Source organism: Acomys minous (assembly GCF_964271855.1).
Source record: "Acomys minous genome assembly, chromosome: 15".
NCBI classification, from domain to species: domain Eukaryota; kingdom Metazoa; phylum Chordata; class Mammalia; order Rodentia; family Muridae; genus Acomys; species Acomys minous.
Genome location: NC_140497.1, coordinates 19,323,513 through 19,342,474, shown reverse-complemented (window position 1 = coordinate 19,342,474; position 18,962 = coordinate 19,323,513). Strand labels below are relative to the sequence as shown.

Sequence of the window (18,962 nt, the reverse complement as noted above, 5' to 3'; positions counted from 1 at the left end):
GGGGAATAAGGGGAAAATGGGAGGGAGGGAAGAATGGGAGGATACAAGGGATGGGATAACCATTGAGATGTAACAAGAATAAATTAATTTTTTAAAAAACTGTTAAAAATTTAAAAAAAAAAGAAAATAAAAAGAAAAATAAAGATTAGACCTTCTTCTCAGCACCTCATGGAATGTTCTCCAAAGTAAACCTCAACAGATCCAAGAAGATTGAAATAATACCTTATATCCTATGAGACCACCATGGACTAAAACTGGACTTCATCAACAACAGAAATAACAAAAAGCCTACACACACACATGGAAACTGAGCAACTTTCTAGTCAGTGAAAACTGGTCTAGGAAGAAATAAAGAAATTAGAGACTTCCTATAATTCAGTGAAAACAAGGTCCGCATACCCCGATTTATGAGACACAATGAAACCAGTGCTAAGAGGAAAACTTATAGCACTAGGTGCCTCCATAAAGAGATTGAAAACATCTCATATAAGAAGCATAATGGCACACCTGTAAGCCCTGGGAAAAAAGCAGACAAACCCAAGAGGTATAGATGGCTGGAGATAATCAAACCCAGGGCTGAAATCATTAAACTAGAAGCAAAGGGAACAACTAAAAGAATAAACAAAAACCAAGACTGATTCTTTGAGAAAATCAGCAAGATAGACAAACACTTTGCCAAACCAACTAAAAGGCAGAAGACAGTATTCAGATCAACAAATGAGAAATGAAAAGGGAGACATAACAACAGACACGGAGGAAATCCAAAGAATCATTAGGACTTACTTCAAAAGCCTATACACCACAAAATTTTAAAATCTACATGAAATGGACAGTTTTCTTGATAGGTTCCACTTAAAAAGTTGAATCAAGATCAGATAAACCAATTAAATAGTCCTATATCTCCTGGGGAAATAGAAGCAGTCTGCAAAAGTCTCCTCTATCTCCCCCCCCCCACGCCCTAAAAAAAAAAGCCCAGGACCTAATACTTTCAGCTCAGAATTCTACCGAACCTTCAAAGAAGAGTTAATATCAATACTCTTCAAACTATTCCATGACATAGAAATAGAAGGAACATTACCAAACTCATTCTATGAGGGTACAGTCACCTTGATACCTAAACCACAAAGATTCAACAAAGAAAGAGAATTTCAGGCCGGTTTCTTCTATGAACATTAATGTAAAAATACTCAATAAAATGCTTGTGAACCAAGAAAAACCCACATGATCATCTCCTTAGGTGCCAAAGAAAGCATTTGACAAAATCCAATCATTCATGTTTAAAGTCTTGGTGAGATTAGGCGTACAAGGAATATACCTAAACATAATAAAGTCTATACACAGCAAGCTGATAGCCAACATCAAATTAAATGGAGAGAAACACAAAGAAATTCCACTAAAATCAAAGACTAGGCAGGGATGCCCACTCTCTCCGTGTCTCTTCAATATAGTACTTGAAGTTCTACTAGAGCAGTAAGAAAACAAAAGGAGACCAAGGGGATCCCCATCAGAAAGGAAGAAGTTGAAATATCACTATTCACAGATGCTATGATGGTCTATACAAATTACCCCCAAAGTTCCACCAGAAAACTCCTACAGCTGATAAACACCTTCAGCAAAGTGTCTGGATACAATATTAATTTTAAGAACTCAGTAGCCCTCCTGTATACAAATGACAAACAGGCTGAGAACGAAATTAAGGGGAACTACACCCTTCACAATAGCCACAAATACATAAAGTACTTTGATGTAACTGCAACCAAGCAAGTGGAAAGCTTGTATGAAAAAAGCTCCAATTCTCTGAAGAAAGAAATTGAAAAAGATATCAAAAGATGGAAAGATTTCCCATGCTTGTGGATTGGTAGGATCAACATAGTAAAAATGGCCAGCTTCCCAAAAGCAATCTACAGATTGAATGCAATCCCTACCAATATATTTATGCAATTCTTTATAGACCTTGAAAGATCAGTTCTCAACATCATATGGAAAAACAAAAAACCCAGAATAGCTAATTAATCCTGCACAGTAAAAGATCGTCCAATGGATCTCCAACCCTGATCTCAAGTTATTCTATACATCAACACTAGTAAAAATGGCATGGTACTGGTGTAGAAATAGGCTGGTTGATCAATGGAATCAAATCAAACACCCAGAAATAAACTCAAACACCTATGGGCATTTTATTTTTGACAAAAAAGACAAAACCAAATAAGGGAAAAAATATTCCATCTTCAATAAAGGGTGCTGATCTACCTGGATGTCTACATGTAGAAAAATGCAAATAGATTCATATTTATTAGCCTGCACTAAACTAAAGTCCAAGTGGATTATAGACCTCAACATAAAGCCAGACACACAAAATCTGTTAGAAAGAAAAGTGGGGAAGAGCCTTGAACTCATTGGCATAGGAGACAATTTGCTGAGGAAAACATCAACAGCTCAGGTTTTAAGATCAACAATTAATAAATGGGACCTCATGAAACTGAAAAGCTTCTGTAAGGCAAAGGACACTGTCAACAGAACAAAGCAACAGCCTACAGACTGGGAAAGGTTCTTCACCAACCCCACAGCTGACAGAGTGCTAATATCCAAAATATATGAAGAACTCAAGAAATTAACCACCACCAAACTAAATAATCCAGTTAGTAAAATGGGGTACAGAGATAAACAGAGAAGTCTCAACAAAGGATTATCAAATGGCCAAGAAACCATTAATTAAAGATTCAATGTCCTGTATTGTCCTTGGCTGGTGCCTTAGTTTGAGCGGGACCCCTGAGCCCAAATCTGCCTATCATAATGTTCTACTTGTAGGCTTCTAGGACCCTCTGGATCCTTCTACTATGCTATTCTCCCATGCTTCTCTCATCTAGAGTCCCACTAGAATGTCCTCCCCTCTGTCTCAGTTTCCTGGTAAGTGAAGGCTTTCGTGGGACATGTCCCTTGGGCTAATATGCAGATATAAGTGAGTATATACCATTTGAGTCTTTCTGCTTCTGGGTTAACTCACTCATTATGATCATTTCTAGCTCAATCCATTTATCCACAAATTTCGGGAATTCCTAACCCCTACCCAGATCTAGCCAATGGACAGAACACTCTCCACAGTAGAGTGGAGAGTGGGATATTACTTTCTCACATACTCTGGTGCCTCATATTTGACCATGTCCCCTGGAGGGGGAGAACTGGTGGCACTCAGAGGAAGGACAGCAGGTTACCAAGAAGAGACTTGATACCCTATGAGCATATACAGGGGGAGGTAATCCCCCTCAGGAACAGTCATAGGGGAGGGGAATAAGGGGAAAATGGGAGGGAGGGAAGAATGGGAGGATACAAGGGATGGGATAACCATTGAGATGTAACAAGAATAAATTAATAAAGGAGAAAAAAAGATTCAATGTCCTTAGTCATCAGGGAAATGCAAATCAAAATGGCTCTGAAATTCTATCTTATACTTGTCAGAATGGCTAAGATAAAAAACTCAGGTGACAGCACATGCTGACGAGGTTGTGGATCAAAGGGAAAACTCCTCCATTTCTGGTGGCAATTAAAACTTGTACAACCACTTTGAAAATCAATCTGGCCCTTTCTCAGAAAATTGGAAATAGTGCTACTTCAAGACTCAGCTATACCACTCCTGGGCATATACCAGAAAGATGCTCCACCATACAACAAGGACATTTGCTCAGCTATGTTCATAGCGGCTTTATTCTTAATAGCCAGAATCTGGAAACAACCTAGATGCTCCCCAACCAAAGAATGGATGAAGAAACTGTGGAACATTTACACAATGGAATACTACTCAGATATTAAAAACAAGGAAATCTTGAAATTTGTAGGCAAATGGATGGTACTAGAAAAGATCATCCTGAGTGAGGTAACCCAGACCCAGAAAGACATGCATGATATATAGTCACTTAGAAGTGGATATTAGCCTAACATAGATGTCTTGTCAGATATTCCACCCAGTGGGGGACCAGGACAGATATTGGGACTTGCAGCAGGACTCTGAGTATAGCACTGAAAGTTGGAGAGAAGAGTGGGGGTATGGAAGAACCTGTAGGGGTCAGGAGCTCCATAGAGAGACCATCTGGGCTGGCGGATCTGGACCCAGTGGGGCCTGCACAAACTGATACACTAACCAAGGCCAATGCATGCAGAGAACATAGACCCCCTTATTCAAATGTAGCAGATGGACAGCTCATTCTCCACTTTGGGGGGTTGCGGGCAAGTGGGGACTGCCTCTGACATGTACTCCAGTGCCTGTGTTTTGATCATTTCCCCTTGGTGGGACAGCCTTGTGGGCACACAGAGGAAGGGGATGCAGGCTATCCTGATGAGCCTTCATGGGCTGTGGTCAGATGGTGGCAGAGGAGCCCCCCTCTCCCCTGTCAATTGTCTAGGGAAGGGCAATAGGGCAGAAGAGGGAGGGGGTGGGAATGGGAAGATGGGAGTGAGGGGATAACAATCAGGATACAATGTGAATTGATGATGATGATAACAATAATAATATAATAATAATAATGGAATAATTTTAACACCAAAATAAATAAAATATCAGTCTCTTTTCCCACTTTTCACTTCCCCTGTGATTTTATCCACCCTTGGAGTTCCACTGAGCCTATTATTCTTTTTAAAACACCAGAACTGACTGGGACTCCTGTCTAAACCGTCATAGCTCTTCCTGAACCACTACTGGTGTTCATAAGCTATCCATACAACACTTAAGAGTTTGAGTCTGCTTGCTTTGAAGCTGTGTTACTCTACTAGGCATGATCTTTTTTTGCTACATGTGTAGTTTCATCTTTAGCAGTAACTACATATATTTGCTGAAAACAAACTTGTCTGGAATGTGTAATCATCAACAGAAGAGAAAATGAATGAGTGTTGAGCACTTCCCTCCTTAAGTGCCGTTCACTCAGAGTCAGAAGTGTGCACAGAGATGCTCTTGGTTGGTCTCATTGGTGATGCAGTGAGCTGGCCTCTAATCATCATTGCCTTCTGCAATCGGAGAAAAAAACTCTTAACTGTGTTAATTTCTCCTTTGCCATTCAATTTGTGGAACAGAGCTAATCCATACCTTTCCCACATAGATCATTCCCAGATCAGCTTTCACTGTGGCCGATGGGAAGTTTGTTTTGATGTGCCTTTGTGTGGGGGGACACTACCTGCCTGTGTGTCATTATCTAGTTGTAGGTAACTTTGTGTCAGACTTACAACAATTTTTCTGAGTCCTTGGGGATGCACTTTATGATAACAAGGAACAGGAAGGGGATACTCTTAGTTAACACCCTCTCACCAGACAACCTATTGACAAACCTGAGATGAAAAGGGGAGTTATGAATGTAGACACTGCTCCTCCTCCCTCTGAATGGCATCTCTGTATCCAGGTTAGTGCTCCCCAACCACAAGTAATACTTTCCACAGAATGGTATACACCATGCTGTAAACCAGTGAGTTTTCCTTTCACTGTGACAAAACACCTAAGAGAAGCCTGGCTGAAAGTTTTTGTCCTTTATGGCTAGGCAGCAGTGGCTATGGGAGTGCTTTGGCCTGAGGCAGCAGGAGCTTACAGTGTGGTTTGTTCATACCTTGACAGATGCTGAAACCAAAGGCTTAACTGGAAGGCTAGGTCGTAACTCTTAAAGGCTGGCTCCTAGCTCACTGCATCTACCTGCAAGGTACCATATTTAAATGGTCCCACAATCTCAGCTGGGAACTGAGCATTCAAACACAGGAGTCTGTGGAGGATGTCACACATTCAAACCAGAACATTGCTTAGAACATTAGGGAGATGGACCTTGCCAGCTCTTGAGGGGGTGCATGTAGGAATGACTAGAGAGGCAGAATGCATCTATACAGGTGACACCCAGCATAGGAGGAATTAGCGAACACAAGATCTACCACATTGGACAATGCAGCAAAAAAGCCATGGTAGCCTGAGCACTGCTTCTAAGCATCTTTTAATTACAGTCTTTCCTGATCTTGCATCTACATGATGCTCTCCTTTCCTCGGACCATCATTATTGACAAATAACCATCTCCGTAAGCAGCAGACGAAGATGGTCCCTTTCCCAAGGACCATTTCCTTGTAAAATAAAAATTTTTTAAAGCATAAAGCCATGCCAAACTTTGTACCTGGAGCCAGGAAGCAAACGAACAATGGATTTGACAGGAATCACAGCCCATGAGAACACAGTGTTTCACAATTGGCTCGGGCTTCTGCAGCTCCTGTCTGTCATCTTCCTGAGCATCCATGACTGTGCTCTCGCTGAGCTCCTTAAGTCTCTGTCACTTGTCTGGGGCTGCTTCTGTGGACTGACAGTGCAGCTCCATTCCTACTTCCTTTTGTGGTGCATAATCAGGGAATTGGAGCTGAATGAAGAAACTGCCGTGTAGGTGGCTTTAAAAATCAATCTGCCCAGCCTGTGTGGAAAAGAAAACACACAAGTAACCAGTAGCTTAAAGAGTAGCACATGTATTGTACTTAAAAGAGTAGCACATGGCCAGTGCCCAAGCAAGACCAAATCTTATTGGCTTCAGGCTAGGAATTTCCATTAGACCAAACTTCACAGTGTGACTTAAAGTGTATTTATCGACTAGACCAATGTCCTATGGTGGGACAGTGCAGTAGCTTCCTCTTTGTTTCTTATGACTCCTGCCTCTTCTTCTGCGGGTCCCATTGTCTCCACCTCTATCACTGGGCGCATCTCTTATTAGCAGCCATTTCTTCCTTCTCTCTGTGGCTTCAAGGGAATTCAGTCATACCACGAAGGACTCGGGGTCAGGTTGAGAGGTAGTAGGGCAGGAAGGGAAGACGTTGTGGGCTGCTGTGACCTTCCAGTGCTCTCCTGATTCTACCCCACTTAGGCCTACATAACCATGTCTCTGTCCCTCAGCACCATCCTGTTGTGCCTTCCTCAGCCATGTTTTAATTGTAGTTGAAAGACCCATTTATTACTCTTACAGAGCTCACACCTTGAATAAATAATGAATATGAAGGAACAACATGAAGGAACATGTAGCCATTTTAAAATACAAGTGACTTCCCAAGTATATTTAGTAGTAACTAAAACATCCCGTTCTGTCTTCTGTCTGTGCTCATGACTAGTATCTACAGTATTCCTTTCACTTGGACTGATGTAAGATGCTAAAATTGTTTGTGAAGGAGCTTGGCAGCGAATAGAACACAGAAAACTGTCACAGGTGGTGAATGGGAGAATTTTTGAAACCTTCTAGTTTACCTTTTTAAAATATATGAGCAATTCCAAGTAATCCCAAGTCTAACCAGTTCCAAGTAAGGACCTGGAAAAGTGCCTTGATATGCCATCGAGGAATGGTCCCTATTGGTGTTTTCTGAGGGAGGGACAAGAAAGAAGCTTTCCAGGTTGGGTCCACCTAGAGTCTAAAGGTCATTCATGGGGCTTGGGGTTTTACCAGGAAACCATCCTGTGCCAGTGGCTCTCCCTGCTTCTAGACTGGACGGCTTTTGATTTGGGAACCAAACCAAACCATTTCCACTTCATGCATGAGAATGCTGACATGCTGTCGGACGACAGTGGGCACTTATGCTTTGCACATGTCCATATGTACCTGTGATGACTAAAAGGGCAAAATGGATGACAGTTGACAATGTAGTACATCCAAGTATTGCAGGTTACCTTGGTTTCAGATTAGATATCCTCCCACAAAGCGTCTCTCCTCCACTTTCCAATGAATGTATCATGGTACCTCCCCAGCAGCATACCAATGGCAAATCAGGAACCAGCTCTCTGGCAAGAAATCTAATTGTCTTCAATGGTCTGTGTTTCCAGATTTGTTTATAAACTGAAAAAATCGACAAATTGCAGACCATCTGTACATAGCACTGTGCTAATGAATGCAGGCATCCTGCAGGCCCATAGGCTCATTACCTCCAAGTAACTAGTTTCTTCACAAATTCCTAAGCAAGGCTGTCCATCTGAAGCAAGGAAGCGGAAATCAGATGAAGAATTATTTCTCTTCAGGGTAAGGACCAGATGCCAACAAGCTTTAGAAATGTTAAGCCTCTCTGTTGAAAATATGACTTGCCAGCATGAAGTCATCATGATCAGTGATGCAAATGCCTGTGAGCCTCTGGTGTCAATGTATTGATCCCACAGTGCTAAACGGGAAATTTGTATCCTTTTGTTAAGAGCATAAGTAGGAACTTACAGCTCTGCCAACCTTCCATAAAGGAATTTCTAGAAGCAAAGTACTGTGTAGAAGTTCCTATGCTCCATGATGCTGTCACTTCCATGAGATAGCAAGACACCTGTGTGCCAGCACACACAGGCAGACAAGGGGGGAAAGCTGCCACCAGAGAACATTAAGCTCCTCTGTGGTGATGCTGACTGGAAAGTTCAGGTTGGGCATTGCACTGTAGTTCTGTAGAGAGGAAGGACTCATCTAAATCTGGCTGTGGTGCATGCTTTGTCACGTGGCTCTTGTAAGAAATCCCTGGCTCTATTTCTTTCTCATGGTGAGGACAGTCAAGTCCTCACCAGCAAGGACTTATTTGCAGAGGCCTCTTGCCCTACATTTTTCCTCAGCTAACACTTCCCATAATTCCTCTCATGAAGGCTGAATACCCTATAAGTCTAATATATTAAAAGCAAAAGAGATTTTTAAGCAAAAATAACTTCATTTTCATTTTTTTATTCTACTAAAAAAAAGACCAATGTTTCTAGCAAAAGTGGGAAAATAAAAGGAGATTTGAAGTTCCACATTTTTTAAAAGAAAAATAAGAGTGAGCTCATCTCTATGTGGAAATGGAGTAGTTCTTAATACACGGGCAGTGCATCTATATCTTGCACCTAGCACCACTGCACTAGTTCATGTTGTCTTCCTAGCCCCAGGACAGTGGAATTTACAATTAAAGAACATGAATGTTTGTCTGTGTGCATGTGTGTGTGTGTCTTATTATACTTGTCAACATCAGAAGCACTTAGATCATCAAAACTGTTTTAAAGTTTCTCTAGGTGACAAAACCATAAATCTAAGTGCAATGTGTCCTTTTATAAGCCCAGAAAATAGCAAACTGATTACCTCTTAACGATCCTTCCCTCATTTAAATGGAGAAACCGTCACATTACTCTAAAAGTCCCTACTGTTAGGGATGAACTGACTCGTTGACTGTTTAATAGGCACAGTTGGGTTAACGGACCTCAGTCATGGCACCATTGACACCCAGTGTAAGAGAAGGTGCGTGAGTACCTGGAGCATGTGTACACAAATGTGTATAGCTAAGGTAGTGGGATGCCTATCAGGACCAATGTCTGTGATAGCTCACATTGTGCAAGCCACATCTCTAGGGGCTTCATTGCTGCACACACAGCAAGATGAGGCATGGACAGAGAGCCCAGGGATGACATCATGCTTGTAGTTGAAGAACTCCAAATCTGCTGCTGAGAATCCCTCACCCCTGTGTCAGTCTCAGGATCTTTCCTCCCTTATTAAGTTTTCATTTTGAGTTTTCAGATAAGAATTGAAGGAACATTCTATGGTTAAATACAAAGTTGAAAACTGCTCTGCTGCGTGATAAATAAAAGAGATGGATCAAAGCCAGAGTAATTTTTTTCACACGTTACAAATGCTTCTTTTCAAATGTGCCACAACTACTAGCAGTAAAATGGCATAACCTGTAAGATCTTAAAGATGCAGATATGGCACTTCTGATCTGTTAAAGCGTATGTATGTATGTGATTGGGTTTTCATATATATTTCACTAAATATTGCTTTGCATTTTAACTTTCATATTTGTTTTAATGCCTGTATAATGCTGAATTAAGTTACTGGGTCATGATTAGTTTTCAAATTACTTTTTTACATGATTTCCCTCCCCTTCTTCCTTTTCTCCCTCACTCCTTTCCTTCCTTCCTTATTTTCTTCCTTGCTTTATTGAACAAAAATAACTCACTGTGATCAAACTCTCATCTCCATTACTGTGTTGGTTAGTGTTATGTCAACTTGCTATAAGCTAGAATCATTTGGAGAGAGAGACTCACAATTGATGAAATGTTTCCATAAGACTGACTTACACGGAATTCTGTTGGGCATCTGATTGATGAATGGATGGATTGATTGAATTGATTGATGTGGGAGAGCCAAGTCCGCTGTAGGTAGTGCTGACTCTGAACAAGTGAACTTGAGCTGTATAAGAGAGACTGAAAGCCAGGCATCATGCCACACATCTTTAATCTCAGCATTGGGAGGAAGAAGCAGGAGGATCTCTGTAAGTTTAAGCCTAGCCTTGTTCCAAAATAGCCAGCCCTACGTAGACAGACCTGAGAGAGAGAGAGAGAGAGAGAGAGAGAGAGAGAGAGAGAGAGAGAGAGAGAGAAGAAGAAGAAAAAGAAGAAGAAAGAAGAAGAAGAAAAAGAAGATGACAAGGAGGAGGAAGAGGAAGATAAAGAAGAAAGGAAGGAAGAAAAAAGAAAGAAAGAAGAAAGGAAGGAAAGAATGCACACTGAGTAGGCCAAAGAAGCAACCAGTATGCTGTATTTCTCCATCACCCATACTTTAGTTCTTGCCATGAATTTCTGCATTGACCTTTCCAAGTGCTGGAGTGTGACCTGAGAGTTGTAAGTTGAAAGAAACCTTTTCTCCCCAAGTTTCTTTAGGTCTTTGTGTTTTATGACAGCAAATGAAACCCTATCTAATACAATCCCTAATATTTCCTTTTGGCAAATTCCTAGACTTATAATGACAAAAGGATATGATAATAATGGTTTATTAGTACACCAGGTATTACTATATTTAGCACTACCCAGTGGAGATATAGTTAGGGGGAAGTTATAACAAAATGGAGTAATGGGGATTTGTTGTTGAAATAACATGGCTAGATAAGATATCTCCAATAATTTTGTGTGTGATGAGTCTAGAATGTCAAGTTAATGGTACCATGGGCATCTCAGGGAGGGCCCTCTAGGTCCAGAAACTGCAGTTGGGGGGAGTTCCCTTGAATTTATAGAAGAAGGTAAAGTATAGTGTGACTGGAGAGGAGTGAGTGAGGTGAGGTGTGACTGGATGATCTGACATAAGGAGCTCATAGAAGCCAAACCACAGAATTCTGGGCTGTTGGTGTTCTGTTCAGGAAGTTGTCTCCTGTGCCAATATGTTCCAGGCTCTTCCCCTTTGACCATGTCCCCTGGAGGGGAGACCTGGTGGCACTCAGAGGAAGGACAGCAGGTTACCAAGAAGAGACTTGATACCCTATGAACATATACAGGGGGAGGTAATCCCCCTCAGGAACAGTCATAGGGGAGGGGAATAAGGGGAAAATGGGAGGGATGGAAGAATGGGAGGATACAAGGGATGGGATAACCATTGAGATGTAACAAGAATAAATTAATAAAGGAGAAAAAAAAAAAGAAGCCAAACCACAGAAGGGACTCCTTCATCTAGATGAGATCTTTAAAATGCTGAACAGTTTCTAGCTGCAAAATGACAATGTCTGATCTCTGAGGCAGAATCCAGTGTAGAGGCAGGAATGAAAGTAGCAGGTAGACCAGTTAGTCCTCAGGCTGCCACAGAAATCCCGGAGACAATGGAGGAGGAATAACTTGAAGATATACTGCCCTGTGACACGGTCCCAGGAAAGCCAAAGAAACCACAGTGTAAAGACTGTGTACAGACGGTGTCAGTATCAATGTTTGTTTTATAAAAGAGAAAAGTGTGTGTGTGTGTGTGTGTGTGTGTGTGTGTGTGTGTGTGTGTGTGTGTGTGTGTGTGCTTTCAAAGGAGTCTATGGAATCTACCTATCACCACCTTCCTAACACTGAGATGACAAACATACACCCCAACTGTGGCGTTTTTTTAAAAGGTGAGATTTATGGACAGAACTGAGGTTCTCAAGCTAACAAAGCAAACAACTTACCAACTAAATTATCTCTGTAGCCCAGGAAAGTTATCATTTAAATTACTACTAGTGATATAGAATACACACTGTTTGTCACATGTCTCCTGATGTTATGTCTTCAATCAACTATATACTTATCTTTGTGCCATGTTTACTGGGTGAATTTTGATCAAGGTAAAAGAAGATTCAGTTTACTTCTTCATATTATCCACATTTATATTATCTCTATCAAATTTAAAGTACTGTTGGCCTAGTTTATTTCATGGATTACTGGGTTTTTTTGTTTGTTTGTTTGTTTGTCTTTTGGGTTTTGTTTTGTTTTTGATTGGTTGGTTGATTGGGTTTTTTCTGTAGATTTTTAATCTGAAGATAGTTTTCTTCATGGTGACTACTGCTTTGAATTTTTCAGAGCCATATTCTTCAGGATACCTGTCTTTGATCCATAGGCACTGGGACTCTTGGGTTATATCTCCAGGACCACTGCCCACTCCATACTCTAAAACCGATTTGCTTATGTACAGTCACAAGATTTCCTGTCTCTACACCATCTCATAAGAATAACATGGAAACAGGGCTTTCTAAGCACTACCAATAACAGAGCTCGGTAATTAACTCTTTAACAAGCACTTTATAGCAGAATTTTTGAGCCAGGGGAGTGGAGGCAGAACAGTAGCTCTCAGACATGCTTTGTTGAGCATTTTGCTGTTTGCAGTGATTTAGGAGTAAGAGTGATTTAAAAATCATTAATTTATTCACCTGAAGGAGGCATTCCTCCTAGAGGTTGGTGGCTATGTTACTTGTTCCAGCTTTTGTTGAGTGTATGGATTTCTTTCCTTATTTATGTCTTACCTTTCAATCTAAGACCTTGCAGCCCTTTCGGTGGTGCATGACTCTAATCCCAGCACTCAGGGAGATAGAGGCAGGCAGATCTCTGTGAGTTCGTGGCTGGCCTGAACTACAAAGTGATTCCGGGACAGCCAAGGGCATGCAGAGAAATCCTGTCTCAAAAAAAAAAAAAAAAAAAAAAAAAAAAAAAAAAAAAAGATCAACAACCAAAACAACAAAACAAATAAAGTAAGGCCTTGGAAAGAAGTTGCCCTCTTCATTTGGAAAAACTGGGTTTGCCTAGCCCTCAGTACAATCTATTATGCTAAGTGAATGCTTGTATTACTTGTAATATGGATACCCAAATGACTGTGAAACCCACTATGTTAGGGAAAATTAAAGACATTGTGTCATCAACTAATATTCATATGTGTTGTAAAGTGGGTTTCTCTGCACCATGTTGGTTAATAGAGCTATGCTCCTTGGCTCTGCATGATTAAATTATTGGTGCCTCTCCAGGTCAGACCATGGTGATGCCTTCAAGCATCCATGGGCTTGGTAATGGGATGTGCTTCTTACTTCATGGTCTGTGCAACTCTGAAATTGTAGCTCTGTGCTAATTCTTCCAGAGCTCCAAGGTCTCTTCTTTTGGCATATGGTATTGTTTTCCTTTCTCAAATTGCTCCCTTGTTGGAGTAATTTTAGATGATGATAATTTTGGTATCTGAACCCTTATGAATGGGCAGTACTTGTGGAAAATATTGTTGAAGGACCATGATTAAATTTTCATCTGGTAAATGACTCCCTTTTCATAGAGACTGGCACATCTTTGCTGTGCCAAACTATTATGTGACAGATACAATTAATGAATAATATATTTGTATTCTTTAGGTTTAAAAATAAAATTAAATAAAGCATCTTATGTTAAAACCAACTCTCAATTTTCTGTGATAATTATGAGCCAAGCATGGCAGTATATGCCCATGAAATATGCACTGTGTGATCTTTTTAGCATAGTTACTGCCATTGAAGGAGTACCCCAAATGCATGCGCTCTCTCTCTCTGTCTCTCTCTGCCTCTCTATCTGTCTCTCTCTCTCCCTCCCTCCCTCTCTCTGTCACACACACACACACACACACACACACACACACACACACACACACACACACATACATGTGTGGCCATGGTGTCGTCTTAAGACAATGAGGATGTTTAGGGCAGAGGACACAGTGGGGGCGATAAAGACACAGTTAAACCATGGGAAACTAAGATTTACTGACTTAGTTACTAATGACTTAGGAACTAAATGCGGTATGCCTCCATTGGACAATAAGGATGGGAAATAAAATGTTTCCACCATTATACTTGATGGCCTAGGAACTAAGTGTCATACATCTCTATTGGGGGAGAATAATAAATGGGGAACTTCTACCTCTATCTTCCTCATGTGTCCCAGGAAATAAAAGCTAAGTAACAATAGGACCCAAGTGAAATTAGAAAGTAAAAAGTAGATTTTCATAAGAACGTGCCAAGAGGAAATCAGTGGTAGATGAAGATGAGGGTCATATGCTCCTTCAAAAACCTAGACAGGCTCTGTGAAAGCTTTGGAGAGGTGACTCAAAAGGATGGAGCTCCTACTCTGGGCGATTTTGGGAGCTAACTGTTTGATCCTACGCTTGCTCAAACCTGCATTTCTTCAGCTTGTCTACATCATTACATTTGTCTACACCATTAAAACTTAAATAGAAACATCGACTTCAAACTCTGCCCAACAAAGTATTTTCTCAATACAAAGAACAAGTCCAAAATATATGTGTTGATTTTTCTAAGTTACATTGCCTAGATTTGAAATATCATCATCATCATCATCACTGGGTTTCTAACAAAAGGAAATGAGCTGATTATGGTCACAGCTACTCTGTTAGATTTTTTTTAGAAAATGGGTCAAATATTAGAGTATTTGAGATTCTTTTTTCCTTTCAGTTTGTTAACTTGGGTGTCCATTTCCCAAATAGAACCAGATTTACTCAGTAAGCAATCAGGATGTGGTATACAAAGCACCATGCTCACCACACCTTCTATTCCTGGAAGACAGTTTATTCTTGTGATAACTTGTAAACATACTTTTCTACCTGTAGGTGGAATGGCTGAAAAACGAGGAGCCCATTGACTCTGAACAGGATGAGAACATTGACACCAGGGCTGATCATAACCTGATCATCAGGCAGGCCCGGCTCTCAGACTCAGGAAATTACACTTGTATGGCAGCCAACATCGTGGCCAAGAGGAGGAGCCTGTCAGCAACTGTGGTGGTCTACGGTAAGACCAGCCCAAAGGCCAGGAAGGGATAAGGAGGGCTAACATTAAAGATATAGAGAGCTGTGTACTGTATTAAAACTTCCCAGGCCAAGCACCGAGGGGCCCCTGGGTCATTCACCACAGCAATGTTCAGCCTCACCTCTTTGCCAGGTGAGAAAGCATCCCTAACACTATTAATGTATTTCCTGGTCCATTTGGTCTGTTGTGAGACAGCCAGTGATATTTTCAATTTCTCTCTCTTAAAAATGAATGGTGTTTTTTTTTTCTTTTCCATCATGTTTATATTTGGAAAGCATCATAGTGGGCAACTTCAGCTCCCCACCCTTGCCAAATTGACTCCCCCACCCCATATCCCCACAGACACGCTGGCAATAGGTTCCTTTCCTACCAGATGAAATGCACCAAAACCAAATATTATTGTCTGCCGATGATCTCAGGCATTGCATAAAAGCACTTCCCAGCTATCTGAGTTAAGGCTTTTCTTTGCATAACAGAAGAGCCATGGGATTTATTTTTCAAGCTCTTAAAAGTAATAGAAATTCAAATGCTGATATTTCCTTCTTATACTCTGGGTGATCAAGTGCCTTTGAGCTCTGCTGACGAGCCCTGCCCTTTTTAAATAGTCTATTACAAAGCAAACTCCCTGGGTTCTTCCTACAGAAGAGTAGAAGAGTGAGGACCACTGTTGCCTCACCGTAGAGCCACAACTGGGACCCTGCACCATCTCTTCTTCCTCAGATACCTGACTCACAGCACCTGGCGCAGTGGCTTGCACATAGTAGGCAATCAGTACAAACCTCTCTCCTTTTTTTTCTCCCCCTCCCCATTTTTGTCTCTCAGTGAATGGAGGCTGGTCTTCCTGGACAGAGTGGTCAGCCTGCAATGTTCGCTGTGGTAGAGGATGGCAGAAACGTTCCCGGACCTGCACCAACCCCGCTCCTCTCAATGGTGGGGCCTTTTGTGAGGGAATGTCAGTGCAGAAAATAACCTGCACTGCTCTTTGTCCTGGTGAGATATACACAGATCCCCTTCTCCTTCTAACCCGCCAATGCTGTTAAGCTGCTATGGAGCAAGTAATGTGCTCTTCCTTCCAAAGTCACCCTGGTGCAAGAGCCTTGACCATCGCCTCTGTCCAAGGTGCTGATAGCTTATTCATTGTAATGGCAGGAACATGAGTGAAACCCCTCTCTGCAAGGCTTGTTATAGCAGTGCTTGGTTGAACTAAGCCACCACTTTCTCCCCCTTGATTTTTACAATTGATGGCATGTAATTGAGTACAGTAGCCAGAGTTTGGGTGAGCTGCCTTCAAGCACAAAACAGCAACTACCCCGAACCTGACCTTTTCTCAGGTACAGTTTGGTAGTTATGTGCAATAAAATTGGCAGAGGTTGTCCACTGCAGTGGTGTGTGTTTGCACCTGGCCTGCACTTGCCTTTCTTTCCAAGTAGTAGAAGGTCTCGTTTACTAAATGTGTCTCCTGTCAGTTCTTTTATTCTCTCTTCCTGATGGTAACCCAGTTGAAACAATGAGAACTAAATGAGAAAGAAGGTGGCTTTCTCTATAGAAGCTATGTCTTCCCATAGAGATGCTAACTAACCCCTGAGTTTCATATGCACCACACAAGTGTAATTGCAAGGACCGAAACCAGAGCCTCATGCCCTTAAGTTTTAAATTTGAGTTTCTCTAGAAGCTAAGGTGAGACTCTGACTAACAGCAGGTTTTCAGAGTTTAATTTGTCCTTGTATTTTATAAACATTGAGTGCTTACTATGTGCCAGGTACTGTGCAGGACACTTCCATACATGTCATGCCTTTTACCTCTCCATTGTGACTTTGTTGTCCCCACATGACAGAAGTGGTAAATTTAAGCCATGTGACTTACTTTCTCAGATGACAACTTTACAAAACTGAGGCTAGGACTCAGGAATTTTTTTTTTAATCTACCTTCAGTACTTTTAAAGTTTTCCCTATTTTTTACTAATTGGTTTAGATTAAACCTTGTGAGCTCTTAACCTACATAAACATGGTGAAAACTATTCCTAGGAGGTAATGGGGCAATTGCCTCAAACATCTGTTCTAGTCTCTTGGGTTGATATTTAATGGAATTAGGTTCAGTCTGTTCATTTCAATGTACAGTAGCAATCTATGACCCAAGAAATTCTATTTCTGTAGGCTCTGCCATCTTGGGGTTTCACTGACCTGTTTTCGTTTAACACTATCAGTTTCATGTTGGTTTAACTTTTTATTGTTTAGCATATCTGGGGACTTAAAATCAATCTGCTCTATTCAGTACTCTAAACTGTAAGCCCACACTGCATCAGCAGACATCCTATGTTCCATCAGTGATGGCTCTTGGGCATGAAAGCTTTGGAAAGAATGTCTAATGGCATTATTAGCCAACTCAAAGATTTCAATCACTCAACCATTTGCCTAAATTCAATCATGAGTCTTATCCCAACATAGCTTTAATTAGACAATGAACTGTAGAGGGAAGAGGTCCTGATCTCTCACTTCGGTCTTTTTGGGACAGTGGTCCATTTAAGGTGTGGGGCGAGTCTCCCAATAGCTGCTGATTACTGCTAACAGTGGCCTCTGTTGTTTTCCTTTGAAGTGGATGGCAGCTGGGAAGAGTGGAGCGAATGGTCAGTCTGCAGCCCAGAGTGTGAGCATCTTCGCATCCGTGAGTGCACAGCTCCAGCCCCAAGAAACGGGGGCAAGTTCTGTGAAGGTCTCAGCCAGGAATCTGAAAACTGCACAGATGGTCTCTGCATTCTAGGTAACACTATCTATTTAATGTCTTCAGTATTTGTGGTGGGTGATGTGCATAAATTCATATGTTCCTTTAAGAATGTCCCAGTCATTAGCTAGGCTTATTGAAACACCAGCCAGTCACTAGACTGAAAATGAATACTATATATATATATATATATATATATATATATATATATATATATTAACATTATTACATTATGTACACGTGGGTACATTTTTGGTACATGTAAAGTGAGTATTTTTATTTTTATCTGTTGATGTTCAATGGAAGGAAGCTAGGTACTTGTACCTGCTAGATTGTTTATTACTGGACTAGATCATCCGGCCAGGAGGAGTGATTTCAAATACTTTATTACAGCCTAATCAAGTAATTTTTTCAGAGAAGGAATTTTTAAAATTTAAGGCCTTTAGAAGAGACCACTTTTAAGTTTAATGAAACCCTGATACTGGTTGTTGTGAATTTGTTTTTCTGAAGAACTTTATAAAACCTTAAAGCTCTTTGTACATCTTTGGAGGCAAAGGTTCTCTGGTAAGGAGAACAACTTGCAACTCCATGTGGTCAATGGGAGGAAGGGAGTATGCCCCCTGGTGGTAGAGGCTGTGTCTCACATTGGCCTTGTAGGGGATGGAATGTTCTTCTCCAAACTCCCAGGCGATTGTTCTGTTTCTGATATCACAGTGTTACTACCTCTAAGTGACTCTCTGCCTAGGTTTGAAGGTATTGAAGGATCTTGTCAAGTCAAGGAGAAGCCATTTTAACATGGTGACTTTTTTTTTTTTTTTTGACATTGTGATTCTGGCCAACTCACTTAACTTTTGTTTAACCATACGTACCAAAACTTATATCCACTTTCAGTCATTAGCAGAGGGATATGTTGAGAGGACACATATTAATCTCTCATAGAAGGAAGTATATAATCAAATAATTCTCACTAACATGAACTAAGCTGTATTGATATTTTATAGTTCCTTTAAAATGACACTGGGGCCTTCCGTGTTTTCTAGAACTAGGTTACTTACTTGAATATTTTCTGCATGATAATCGAGCAAAGAAATGCTACAAAATAGTATGTTACAGTCACTTCAGGGGTGTATGCTACTTGTCATTAGAGGAAATGACAGTGTGAAGTAAATGCTTCTGTTGGGTCCATGTCTTTGCATTCATGTGACTGGGT

The 18,962-nt window shown here is 40.9% G+C and overlaps 1 protein-coding gene across 6 annotated transcripts in view; it reads left to right on the top strand.

Moving 5' to 3' along the window:
- UNC5D (unc-5 netrin receptor D) overlaps positions 1–18,962 on the top strand; it is a 547,621-nt gene that overhangs the window by 420,305 nt on the left and 108,354 nt on the right. For 3 of the 6 annotated variants that reach the window (XM_084760345.1, XM_084760346.1, XM_084760344.1), the window contains exons 5-7: positions 14,836–15,016; positions 15,857–16,024; positions 17,627–17,791. In XM_084760345.1, coding sequence (XP_084616471.1) covers positions 14,836–15,016; positions 15,857–16,024; positions 17,627–17,791 — 514 coding nt within the window. The remainder of the gene's footprint in view (positions 1–14,835; positions 15,017–15,856; positions 16,025–17,626; positions 17,792–18,962) is intronic. The other 3 variants (XM_084760348.1, XM_084760349.1, XM_084760347.1) reach the window with 1 other exon arrangement.